Consider the following 13,650-nt stretch of genomic DNA (forward strand, 5'->3'; position numbering starts at 1 on the left):
CCAAGGCCGCTCTATTGCCATTCTGATCTCTCTCTTGCTTGATAGTTACACTTTCTGATGTGAAGAGCAATAATAAACGATGAGTTACTACAGGATATTGTGTACACTTCCTGTGTTTTTCTATTAGAAAATAAAAACGAACAAAGAAAATATGGGATTATCTCTAAACGACCATAGGGTTGATTTTGAAACAAATAAAGAGTTGGTCTTCATAGCAAGTGGTCCACTGAAACAATTCCTCATTTATACGCAGTTTTAAACCAAAGAATAACAATACCCAAACTACACGTCCATTAATCAATTGCATTTATATTTTATTTTTTTTGGATGATTAAAGACGTTAACAATTAGTACATAATAAACTAACTTTTCAGCGTGTGAAACATTCTTAGCATTAGCAGCTGAACTAAATTCATTTTCTGATGACGAATGGGATCAATCCTATAAGTGCTATTTATCTTCTTGTTTTCTTCGAGGAAGAGCTGCATTCATTAAAAATCTACTTACATAAGTTTTTGTTTTATCGTTTTATATAAATGATAGATACAAAAAGGTTGAAAAATAAATTACAAATTCACGATAAACACAAGGAAAATCACGTTTTCATTAGTACAATTCTCTCTCCGTTTTAATTTAAAGTTTCAAGAAAAAACTTTCAAATTGTATGCTTTAAAATACATAACGGTGAGCATAGTGGAAGAAAAAATTAAACATATAAAAGCCCCCGTAAAATAAGGTAGATATTTCACTAGGGGTGTCAGATATGACACCAAAAAGTGATGTCCCAATCCTCCCTAATTCTTAAGGATTTATGCAGTTCATATTGGATTGATTTTAGCCCAACACACATCATTACCCATTTTGAAAGTGATCTTTCCATTTAGCCCAACATTAACCCAATTCTAGCTCAGGTTTAAAATTGTCAAAGTGTTGCGATTAATGAAAGCACATTGTGGAATATCTAGACAGCATCACAGAGCAGAAGCAGAAGCAGGGGAAGTAAAATGAATTTAAAAGCAAATTCCTCATCTAATAATATAATAAATCTTGCAAATGCACATCCATCCTCTGGATTCACCAGGCAAGTGTTTAAAAAGATGGGAAAAGACATTAGAGAAATAAATGCCTTTCGTTGTATCACAGAAAGACAGGGCTACACTCTTAAATCTCAACAAGTATTCTTCACAAATAGCTGTGAACTCTAATGCCTACTTTACTTGGTAAGGAACAATATCTACAAAGAAATCAGAACTCCGGAGACCAATACAAAGTTATGATCTCCATCTTCAATACCTATTCAGCCCTCTAATAGAACAGCTCTCCTGATCACCCCTTTTACCATCAGCGGCACCAAGCTTTAGAACATTGTAAAATCCACATCCAAAACTACACTCAACATGCTACACTTTCTATCTCACTATAACCGAAACCAAGGCATCCAATAATAATAGTATCCATTAGGGCTGAATAATGGATATTCAACTTCATTTATAGAGTCTCTCAAACACCAAAACAAACTGAACCATATTTATTCAAGGAATCAAAAAATGGGCAAATTCCAAGATTGTTTTCAGCATAATGAATGGATCTAGCAAGTGCAACTATTATTCACAAGCAAACAGATAAACCTGGTGGAAGTAAAAAAGATTAAAACAAAGACACAACTGAATAGTCATACAAAAAAAGTTGGCATTGCTCCATAAGCAAAATTAGTCACATCTAATCAGACGTATCAGTCTTGGTATTAACCAGAAATGATAAAAATGAAAAAGATAAGATGAGACTCCACAAAGCACAATACAAAATTTAACTAACTACTTTTAAGGATGACGACTTCTCATCATTGAAAACATTGATGTAGCACACTACAGCACCACCCATAGCAACCAACGATTCCAATCAAGATCCTCGACATCTAAATGCCCACTGCAAAAAAGATCAACTTAAGCAACTTCAAATATAATCAATTTGTATGAACAACAAAACAATTGCAATTAGAAACCGACCAAAATAACAACTACTAAAAAGTTTAAACTCAATAATCAAACATTCATATGACAAATCAAAATACAAAATCCATCTAACCATGTATTAATATAACTTCGCTACAAATAAAGTAGGCTCAAGGTTTATTCACATAGGCCATTGTCAACACTGATGTTCCAACAGCAAGATATATACCTCTTTGGTGATTATTATTCAAATGAATCATACTGTAAAAATGGTTTTACACTTGAAATTCATTTCAATCTCAGTAAATATTGACTCAAACAGCAGCTTGAAATTACTTTAAACAGAAGATACACAAATAAAGAATCCTAGAAAAAATTCAGATAGAACCAATATGTACCATTCCCTATGTGTAGGCAAGCAATTTATTACACTACCAACATAACCCTTACACTAACACTTTATCCTAAAATACTTGCAATTTTCACAAGTATGTAGAAAGATTATACATAGTGAAAAATTGAAAAATAATTCTGACTGTTCTGTTATCACTTCACACCATTCTTGTCTAGAGAATTCATGCTAGACAAGAAGGAAAGACGCATGGCATTATCCAAAATGTATATTCAAATTTCAAAATATAACCATTGATCGTGAGAAATTAAAATAACATAGGACCTAATAAGTAGATAGGTTGATTGAGGTGAATAATGAAGCCTCCATAGCCTAAACTAGCTTTTATTTATCAAATTAAACTATTCGCATGGCAAATTGCATGCATCAAAGCACAAAATTCAATCAATCCAGTACTTAGAACATCTAAACACTAGGACAAAAAACAAAAGAAATTACCTTAAATGTTGCTTGGGTACATGAAAACCCTAACCTTGGCTCCCTGCAAAATTAGACAACGAAATTACGCCAACAGTTTGAAAAAAAAACAATTTTTTTCATCTCCTATAACCACAAGCATGCTGAATACCACGATTAAGTAAATGAATCACATACATATTATCAGAAAAAGAAAAAAAAAAGTACCATTGATTTAGGAGGCAAATTGGACTTGAACTTAGCTCTAACAACGCCACTGTTTCCATGTGGCCTGCAAACTTTGCCCCAAATGCAACGATAGTGCGAGTTATTCTTCTTTGTCTTTGCCTTGTAGATGTATCCCAGCCTCTTCCCAAGGTACCAGTCCACTTCTTCCTTAGTGTTCACTCCCTCGATCTGAATCAACGAAGTGTTGGGATACTGGTTCGATTTCGACCTAAAGAATAAGGAAAAAAGGATCAATTTACATCTTTTCACCAAGCAGGATATTGTAAAACAAATGAAAGATACCTTTTGTATCCAAGAACAGTCCCTCTAACGTAGAGCCTGCGAAAAAAATGGAGAAAATGAGGTTGAGCAGATGATTAATGCAGAGAAAATGGAGACGGAAGAAGCAATTGAAATAATGATGTACCTAATGCGTTCTCCTTGGCGTCCCTTCACCATTTTCGCTTCAAGGTGCTGGTGCTGCCGCTGCGCTGATTGATGGCTGCGAAGAAGAAACCTAAACCCTAGACGAGTCGACATGTAGAAAGAGGTATATTTATATGATCGGGTGCCAATTGGATGGGCTGGAGGCCCTAATCACTGGAGTTGGGCTTTAATTTAGATTAGGTCAAAAAAGGGCAATTTTTACGGCAAACAAAAAATTCATATTTATATGTTATAGCAAAATTTGCATAATTACGTTTTATAACAAATGTATAACTGTATAATTCACTATATATATAACTATATCATTCACTCGCCTAAATTGTATAATTTGCTAGTCTCGCTATACATATACAGTTATATGATTCGCTGGCATAAATTGTATAATTCGCTGGTCTATTTCGCTGCAATTGTATAATGCATAATTGTATAATTCGTTGGTCTATTTCGCTGCAATATGTGTATAAAATTTGATTTGCATACAATTGAATCGAAGTAAAATATTAATATATTGTATAATTATAAGTGTATAGGAAGAAGATATATATTTTCCTATCACTTTATACAAAGACAGAAACACAATTTATACACTTCTATTGTATAAAGCGAGAGAAAATTGTATTTCACTGCAATTGTATAATTAGCTGACCTTTTTCGCTGCAATATTTATATAAAATTTGCATTTGTATACAATTGAAAATTGAAGTAAAATGTTTGTAAATTGTATAATTAAGTGTATAGCACGAAGATATATGTTTTTGCATGTGTATATACAATTTTCTCTTGCTTTATACAAAACAGAAAACAATTTATACACTTACGTTGTATAAAGCGAGATGGGCGAGCAGAGGGAGAGAGAGTGGCGAGCGAGAGTTTTGGGAGAGAGGCGACTGACAAACTTTGGCAAATGTTTGCTATGGGGCACAATTAAATCAAACAGTAGCTACTCCATTTATTTTAGGTTATTAGTTTGTTATTATATACAATTATCCCATCAAAAAACGGATGATTTGCACAAAAGGATACTTTAGTGATACATTATTTAAATATTAGCCTCAGCTTTAGGTCATGTGATATGATATCACAAGATGAAGTTAGTATTTTGTTCGAATATACAATTTGAATTTTTACATGGTATGATTTCTCATGAACATAAAAATATCATAAGTTGTAAAACTATTAAAATTGTCCCAAATGTATACAATCTTACCAAATAAGCAAACATGTATATAATCACATAATATATTATCGCAAAACTATTCTAAAAAATAAAACATTTATTAATCAAATTTTAATTGAATAAAAAAAATTGGACATACGTTGTAGTGTTCAGGTGTTGGTAGCTAAGAAAATTAATTTTTCAATTAATGTTACAATGGTTAGTCTAACTGAATGAAAGGGCTGCAATGGATATAGATATATACTGAACTTAGAGTGTGCTTGGTATGACGGAATAAATTTTCTAAAAAATGTTTTCCAATTTTCTTATGTTTGGTTGGACAAAAGTTTTGGAAAATGTTTTCCAAATTAACTCATTTTCCTCAAAATTAAGGAAAATGACTTCCCTTCAAAAATTAAGGAAAACATTTTCCAAAACTCTTCTTTAAATTTTAAATTGATTTTTTTTATAAGAAAAAACAATAATTTTTTTTTACAAAAAAATCAATTTTAATTCTTTTTTTACCCGATCCCTAACCCCTACCCACCCACGACCGGCCAGCCCCCCCTCCCCAAAATTTTGTTTTTTGAAAATATTTTCAACTTCAAATTTTTAATTTTTAAACTCATATCCCCCCCCCCCCCCCGCCAGCCCCCACCCACCCCCAACCCCCAAAAAAATTAATTTTGTTTTTTAAAAATACTATAAAGTTTAAATTTTTATTTTTTCACCCCACCCCCATCCCAAATAAAAATTATTTTTAAAAAATATTTTCAATTTTCATAAATTATTTTCTACTCTAGTAAAAATAAAAGATGTCTCTCGAAAATATTTTTCATTCATAAATCAAACACTAAAAATTATTTTCGAAAAATATTTTCTACTCACCAACCAACAATGAGAAAATAAGTCAAAAATCTACTTGTTTTCCAGGAAAACTTCATACCAAAACACCCTTAATGTAAAGAAATAAATAAGTGAAATCATTAAAACTTTACAAAAGTACTTACTCATCTTTGAACTCAACATACTAAGAGATATATAAAATATATATCGTAACTCTATTGGGAGATTCTCTAACTGACAACCATCACTATGAGTTGCAGGATGATACAACGTCTCGTCCACGTTTCTAGAACTGTCCAATATCGTTTCGGGATATAGGACACTTCAACTAAGTGGATCCACTAGTAAGCAATAAAGATTCATCTAAATAGTATAATCCCTTATCCATGTTGGCAAGACATGGTTTATGAAGATTTTGAGTTGTTTGAACCCATCCTCATATTGGTGTCCACTACTACTCCTAATTAGAGCTGTCAAAATGGGTTGACCCAACGCAACCCTATAAGTCTAGAGAGTTAAATGGGTTAGAAAGGTTTGGCCCTTTTAATCAAAGGGCCTATAAAATAGTAGTTCAACCCAACTCTAAGCGGGCCATGGGTTGAGACGGGTTGACCCTTCAACCAAAAAATGAACAAGATTGGTGTTTTATTATCGAACGTTGATATCTGATAAACACGGCATCAATACATACCAAATTCATTTATGAATTACACAATTAAGTAAACTTACAAAAATTACATAATAGTCAAGATACAACATCGTAAGATTCATCATAGCAAAAAAAATCATAAACAAGAAAACAAATTAAAGGGAAAATGGAAAGTTAGGCATAAAAACAAAAGTAGACTTGATTTTAGTGGGCGTTCTGCAAAAGGAGTTAGACTTCATTTTGTATGTATATTAGATTTCATTTAACATTCATAGCCCATGGGTTGGCCCTACAAGGCTAGAAGGTCAAATGAGGTTGGATTAAAAAATCTCATACTAAATGAGTCAAAAATTAGGTCCAACCTCACTAATTCAAGGATTGGGTTGGGCCGACTTAACGGGTCAAGTCCATTTTGATAACTTTACTCCCAATAATATATATGCTCATGCTCAAACGAATAAATTCTTTCTCTGGTATGAGATAATTACTCAAATTATTCTTTTAAAAGAAGTTACTGCTTTGAAATATCTCTGAATAAACTCATTTAGGAATCAAAGTTCCTCTTTTCTCAATGTAACAAAATGATATGTTTGGGACTAGTTTGTTCCCTTTTAACTTTACTCAAAAATTCGTTTAAACACTATTCAAACTCTGTTGTACTTTTTCGAAAGCAAAATAGTTTAAAACAAACATTTATCATGATCTAATCATTGAGATATCATATTGCTTAAATATTGATGACATACTCGACTGGCATACTAATCATGAATTTTAATTATTTTTTCAATGTGAAAATAGTGCTTTTGGAAACATTCATTTTAAAACTTTTTCCAAAACAATGTTTTTAAACTTTTCTTAAACTCACTTTACTTTTGAATGTGCACTAAGACAAGTGATTAGGTTATGCAGGAACTTTCAAAGGTAAAATGGAGCCTGTAGGATCTAATACAGAGACGGGAAATGTGGCTACAACTTAAAGGAATTTTTTCGGATGAAACAAAGAAAAAATTGATCCAACAATCCTTGGCGTATTGCTAGCGCAGGGCATTAAGCCTTGAACTTGAGAAGTTAGGCCTAAGCACATTGTTGGTGCGTCGCCCCAGGCTCTGAAGGCCAGCCTTACGCTTTCATAGCACACCGCCCCATGCCTCTCCCTAACATCCCGGACAAACTCAAGTCAAAATAGGACCTCAAATTGATTTGAAATTGGGAAATTGTTTTAAACTCTACTTATCTTTCTAACCCAAAATAAATATATAAGAAATTTTCATACAATTCCTTTGAAAAACGTAACTATACTGAATCATAGGGTTCATGTGCTACTAAGCATGAACAATATTATAAGATTCACAAAATCAAAGGAATCAAAACCTCAATTGTTAAGGAATTGAATTCAATATTGAGAACTATGAATGGGTCCTTTAGATGTGGTGATTTCTAATTGAATTGAGATGTAGGCGTGAGGATGAACTAATCCAACACTATGAATAACCTTTCATTCTTGAAAGAATAAAGGTTCTTGAGGAAAATCGATGGAAACTTAAAACGCTTGAATCATAACTTTTTCTACTTGGTTCTTGGGGAAAATCGATGAAAACTTAAAATGCTTGAACCATAACTTTTTCTCCTTTTTGAATCTTGCTCTAATTCTTCTAAGTGTTAAAAGAACGTGAAAAAAAAAATTTAACATTGATTAGAACCTGAATTAGGTAAAGAAAAAACGTGACTTATGCTTAGTAGGAGTGGGAAAGATCAAACTACCCCTCTAAAAACGGTTGAGGTGCCTTACAAAAAGAAGGATTCACTAAAACAAACATATTTTTTTTTACTTTGGGTTTGAAATGAAGCAAACTTGGCGACGTTGAAAAGATGATTCAAAGTCTTTTTGGTAGACCGCATTAGAATAAATAATCCATGCATTATGTATGGTATTATTAAGCTCTATGTCTGGAAGAAATTTGGACCTATGTATAAATTAGTTATACATCCTACATGATATAATATTATACGATGTATTACTTCCATTTGAAAGTATTAATAATACATAGATATAATACCATGGGATAAGTCTATTTAAAGACAAACAAATTATTTTAATTATTTTCTTGATTTTATGTTTTATGTTTGTACTAGTAAATATGTTTAGATAAATTAACTTTCAAATCAGTTGTTTGTTACTAAATAGATCTAATACAAATTTGAAACGAGAGTTATTTAACATGTACATGATGTTTATCTTTATTGAAGCTCGATCGGTAATAAAACTTTCAACTTAACTTGGTGCTAGGGATTCTAGCTAGTGACCTCAATTCATATCCAAAATCATTTCCACCACAAAAAAATTGACCTTTAACACCTAATAACAATTAAAAATCACTTTGGTACAATCTTGTTCACAAATAAAAAATAATCCAAATCTTAACACACGAATTTTAGGAATATTACTGTTTAGGTGTCTTTAAATTAGGTTGTCTTACTACTACAACATTTTTTCTTCTGAAGAAGAAATAAACACGTTTAATTTCCCAAAAATATTGCCTAATAAACGAATAGAGGAAACTACTTATCCACTACTCAACATTAATTGTATATATCGGTTATTATAATTTGTACATTGGGTGCTTTGCCTCATAAATCGGAGCCATTACTTCACAAAAGTGGAAAATGGGATGGCTAATTGTTAATTAAACAACATGGGAATGAAGATGAAGCCCTCAACGTCCCTTCAAGGCTTATTATTCTCCTCTCCATTACCATGTCTCTCTTCCACTAATCACCATTTTTTCCCCTAACATTTTTTACACATTTTAGAAAAAAATGAGCAATTCCCCATTGGCAACAGGCACCATCACGACTCGTCGCAGACCGATAGATTCTGTCGAATACGCGGAGGAAAATGGTAACGGGAAAGTTAATATAGGACATCACAAGCATCGAAGAATATCGTCGTCGGTTAATTCGTTATTGAGACCAGGAAGATACCTAAGCCATTGGATTTTTGGTGCATTAATCTTACTTATGATTTCCACCATGTTTGTGAAGATTATTCTCATACATTTATTTCTTAGAGTTAATGCCACCACCACTTCCCATCATGATTTCTTACAACTTCCACGCCATGTCATGCATGCACAGGTTCATTATTCTTTTCTTTTTATTTCCCTATTAATTCACGAGTCAAACGTGGATTCAGGATTTTAACATCATAGGTATTAATGTCTGTCTTCCCAGAATAGTGAAATTTGGGCAAACCTTGGAAGTGATAAGTTTTATAAATGTATCGATCGATCAAGTATAAAGATAAGTATGTATACTTAATTAACACTTGATAATCGAAGCAATAAGTATTAATTTTGTCATTAAGTTTAAACATTTTTTTTTCTCAGAAGACAAAAGTATGAGCAATGGTTATATTTTAGTTCATGCAAATGGAGGACTTAACCAAATGAGAAGCGGGGTAAGACTAGCTACTTTATCAATTAATTACCAGTTCTTTTTGTTTCATAGTGTTCTAATATTAAACCAATTGTACTATGTAATTTTTGATTATTTTTTTTCGAGTCAATTGGTATATGTGAAAATGAATAATTAATTATCAGAATTTTGATGCAGATAAGCGATATGGTAGCAGTAGCAAAACTAATGAATGCAAGCTTGGTTCTTCCTATGTTAGATCACAAATCCTTTTGGACAGATCCTAGGTGCAAATAAATATACATATTCATTCTCCTGGTATTTAATTATTTGAAATAAAGTTGAAAAAAAATTACTAAAATTCATCTTATAATGTCATCAATTTTAATAATTAATTCTGTTTTACAGTGAATTCAAAGATATCTTTGACTGGCAACATTTCAGAAAATCTTTGGAAGATGATATTGAAGTACTGGAGTCTCTTCCTCCAAGTGTTGCAAATATTAAACCTTTTGTCAAAGCACCTGTTTCTTGGTCAAAGGCATGCTTCTAAGCTTCTTCATATATATTTTCCCCGGTCTTCAAAAATGTTGCGACACCTGTGTCAGGTTCTCCAAAAATTGACATGTACCGGTCAACATTTTTGAAGAGTCTGAACAACATAGATTTGCTTCAAATTGATGGTGAGTTTCTACTTTGACTGATCATGTTAATTTAGTGCAGGCAAGTTACTATAGTAGAGATATTTTGAAGATATTGAAGAGACGCAGAGTACTAGAATTCACTCACACTGATTCGCGGCTAGCAAACAATGGCATCCCAGATTCAATCCAAAAACTCCGATGCCATGCCATGTATGAAGCCATTCGTTTTACAGAGAAAATTGAACAACTTGGAACAAAGTTAGTAAACAGACTCAAGGAAAATGGTGAACCATATATAGCTCTGCATTTAAGGTACTTAAATACATAAGCCGAAAACTATAATTCTTACGTAGTATAGTATAGTACTATTAGTTGTCGTTTTAGAAATTAAGTTACAAATACATATATTTATGACAGATATGAGAAAGATATGCTGGCTTTCACTGGCTGCAATCACAATCTTACCGAAAAGGAAGCAGAGGATCTTCAAAAATTGAGGTACAAAACAAAGCATTGGAAAGAGAAAAGGATAAATGGGACAGAAAGGAGGGTTCTGGGGCTATGTCCTATGACACCTCGAGAGGCTGCCATTTTTCTGGAGGCGATGGAATATCCATCAAACACTAAAATCTGCATAGTCGCGGGAGATACTTTTGGAAAAAATGGTTTAAAGGCACTTCAAGAAAGGTATCCAAAAGTATATTACCATTCCAATTTGGCAACAGAAGAAGAGTTGAAACCTTTTATGCAAAGGCATAATCAGCTTGCTGCATTAGATTATATTTTAGCTCTTCACGCTGACGTTTTCTTATACACGTATGATGGGAATATGGCTAAAGCAGTCCGTGGTCATCGCCTATTCCAAGGCTTTTGGAAAACAATCAATCCTGATAAGTAAGTACATTAATTTTTTCTAGCATTTGCTTTCTTTTATGCTTCTTGTGTTAAATAGTTAGTTTTGACAGGCAAAATTTTGTGAGACTTATCGATGAAATGGACAACAAGAAGCTAAGTTGGAAAGAATTTGCAAGTCAAGTTAGGCTGTTACATGTAAACAGAACAGGAGCACCAAATGTTAGAGCTGCTGCGAATTCACCTAAACAGGAGGAAAATTTCTATGCAAATCCTTTCCCTGGTTGTATTTGTCTCAGATGATTGCCACGACATTCCTTGTCTGTCACAGCGAGATCAGATCGTTTGTATATAAATCAACATGACTGATGCTTACACAAATCAAGTTTACATTTCAGTATATACTTTTGGTTGATCTTTTACGCAAACAAAACATGAAATAATATAAACTTGAAATTGACCTACTTTATTGGCTAGGCATAGGGGATCCAGCCTCTATCATAACAAGTTGCATAGCTATTTTAATAACATCTTCTAAATCTTGATTTTCATGACAATTGCTAACAAAGTTTAGGGCTTCATGAGCTAAAGAAAAAACATTATTGTAGTGTTTTTGTTTGTGTTGACGCATTGCATCTTCAACAAGTCCCTGTGCACTTGAGAATTGGTCGATACAATAGTAGTCTTCAACATACTCAGCTTCATATGTTTTTTTTAAAGCAAGTTTTATTGCTGATTCAAAATAACTTTCTGCTGAATTTTCAACTGCACAATAATATTGAGGAATATTCAGAAATAAGATAAATGCTACCATGAATAACAGAGAAGCCATTAATTCTTTCGTTTTACCTTGTGTGAAATACGTTCCATAATATAGACGTTCTACAATGAAATGAAACGTTCATAGTTTTAATTAATTTATAATTAAGTCATTTTCAGTTTACATATTAAAAAGTGATTTAATTTAAAATAGAGTGGACAGTGTTTTTTTAAAAAATATATATATATTCAAAATAGAGTGGAGGAGTGATTTTAAGAGAAAGAGACGTAAAGGGGGAGAGATAAAATTGATTTAACATAAAATTATATATAAAATCATAAATAAGTCTTTTATTATTGGTATACAAATAAGTTGTGGGTTCCATTAATTATAACAAAAAAAATGAAACTATTATCATTGAGAGTAAATAAATTAAAGGGAGAATAATCTGGTGGACCCTCGTGCTTGTATCAGATTATATTATGGACTCTTCTACTTAGCTTTTGTCCTGAACTTAACCAAAATGAGATTTTTAAATCCTTCTGACCATGTGTGTATCTCACTCTCCCTTGCATAGATGACATGTTATATCCATGTCATATATATTAATGTCAAGTCATAAGTTTCTTCATAATAATTTTTTAATTATTAGTAAAAATATTAAATAAAAGACAAATTTATAAAAAAATATTTTATCAAATAAAATAAAATAATTATTTTTCTATACTTTTCCTCCACCTTCCCTAACCCACCATTACTGTCAAAACTCCACCATCTCCATATACCCATTTTTTTCTTCTTCGATTTTTTCACAATCCAGCAATCTGATGAAATCATGAAACTATTCCACTCCCCGCTAGTGCCATTTTAATTTATTATTGACATTTCTAATCCTTCCTATTTTCACTTTTTCACCACCAAGCCGGTGTCGTAAAACCCATTAGAATCCAATTGTAAAATCCAATATAATATTTTTGATTTTTCGGCATAGATAGCAATACAAACTGGTCAGAACAAGGTAGAGGATCTTGTCGATCCCAGAGAAATCGATGGAGCCATTGCGTCGTCTACATTTTTGCCGGCGTCATCGCCATTTTTACAGGAGAGATCAAAGTAACAACAACCTAAGTCATCTAACAACCACAATAACAACAACCAAGCCACCTAACAACCAGATCTAACCAAACTTTTCATAATCCAATGCTAACTACTATTTCACACCCCAAATTGCTTACAAATACAAAAATAATTTTGACACCAAAAGAGTTCAAGTTACTCATTAGAGATATCAACAACTCCACTAATTTCTTATTTTTCTTTGCTTATTATGTTCAAAAATTTTTGCTCACTTTCGTTTTTTATTTAGGGTAACAAAAAAAAAAAGAAAAACAAAAAAGAAGTTGAAAAGGAGCAAGGAAAGACAGAAAGATAGAAATTCAGGTATGAGAAGGGAAAAAAGGGAAAGTGATGATTGAAGAGGAAAAAAATAGGGATGGGTAGGGGAAAGAAGAAGTAAGTGAAAGAAAAATGAAGATAAATAACAATAGGATGTCGATAAGAAAGAAAAATAGGTTGGGGTTGGGGTGACTAGAAAAAAGGTAGTGTGAGGAAGAAGATGGAGGTAGTGTGGGAAAAGAATGGGTTTTTTTTTACTTTTTAAATTTATTTTAAAAAAAAAATAATTTTAATACCTTAAAAGTAAAAGTTAAAATTTCAAATATCATGTTCACTTGCCTTTGCAGGCGTGTGACTACACTCTCTTACTAACTCATCTATATTATAAGGATGATCAATGGTCAGAGTGGTTTAATATATTGTGTTATGTTGAGTATAAGGGTCCAGATAAGACTGGGCAACGGAACGGGACGTACCGGTACCGTTCCGGTTCGTCCCG

The 13,650-nt window shown here is 32.5% G+C and overlaps 2 protein-coding genes across 4 annotated transcripts; one reads left to right on the top strand and one right to left on the bottom strand.

Moving 5' to 3' along the window:
• Nucleotides 1-1,669: 1,669 nt before the first annotated feature.
• On the bottom strand, nucleotides 1,670-3,576 carry LOC101265413 (large ribosomal subunit protein eL33z). The gene is made up of 5 exons (XM_004235210.5): nucleotides 3,416-3,576; nucleotides 3,292-3,327; nucleotides 2,989-3,217; nucleotides 2,803-2,845; nucleotides 1,670-1,926 (listed from the first exon to the last, which is right to left on the bottom strand). Exons 1-4 carry the CDS (start codon nucleotides 3,526-3,528, stop codon nucleotides 2,804-2,806), a joined length of 420 nt encoding a protein of 139 aa, XP_004235258.2. The 5' UTR covers nucleotides 3,529-3,576; the 3' UTR covers nucleotides 1,670-1,926; nucleotide 2,803.
• A 5,110-nt stretch (nucleotides 3,577-8,686) lies between these two features.
• Nucleotides 8,687-11,460, top strand: LOC101265712 (O-fucosyltransferase 19-like). Of its 3 annotated transcripts, none has more exons than XM_019212977.3 (8): nucleotides 8,687-9,221; nucleotides 9,318-9,390; nucleotides 9,476-9,543; nucleotides 9,699-9,787; nucleotides 9,909-10,041; nucleotides 10,224-10,456; nucleotides 10,562-11,038; nucleotides 11,110-11,460. In XM_019212977.3, exons 1-8 carry the CDS (start codon nucleotides 8,904-8,906, stop codon nucleotides 11,297-11,299), a joined length of 1,581 nt encoding a protein of 526 aa, XP_019068522.2. In that variant the 5' UTR covers nucleotides 8,687-8,903; the 3' UTR covers nucleotides 11,300-11,460. The 3 variants fall into 3 exon arrangements, with proteins under 3 accessions (XP_019068522.2, XP_019068521.2, XP_019068523.2); XM_019212976.3 differs by having other exon boundaries at nucleotides 8,688-9,221; nucleotides 9,473-9,543; XM_019212978.2 differs by lacking the exon at nucleotides 9,318-9,390 and having other exon boundaries at nucleotides 9,085-9,221; nucleotides 9,473-9,543.
• Nucleotides 11,461-13,650: the final 2,190 nt, after the last annotated feature.

This window comes from Solanum lycopersicum, chromosome 3 (assembly GCF_036512215.1).
Source record: "Solanum lycopersicum chromosome 3, SLM_r2.1".
Classification (NCBI taxonomy): Eukaryota; Viridiplantae; Streptophyta; class Magnoliopsida; order Solanales; family Solanaceae; genus Solanum; species Solanum lycopersicum.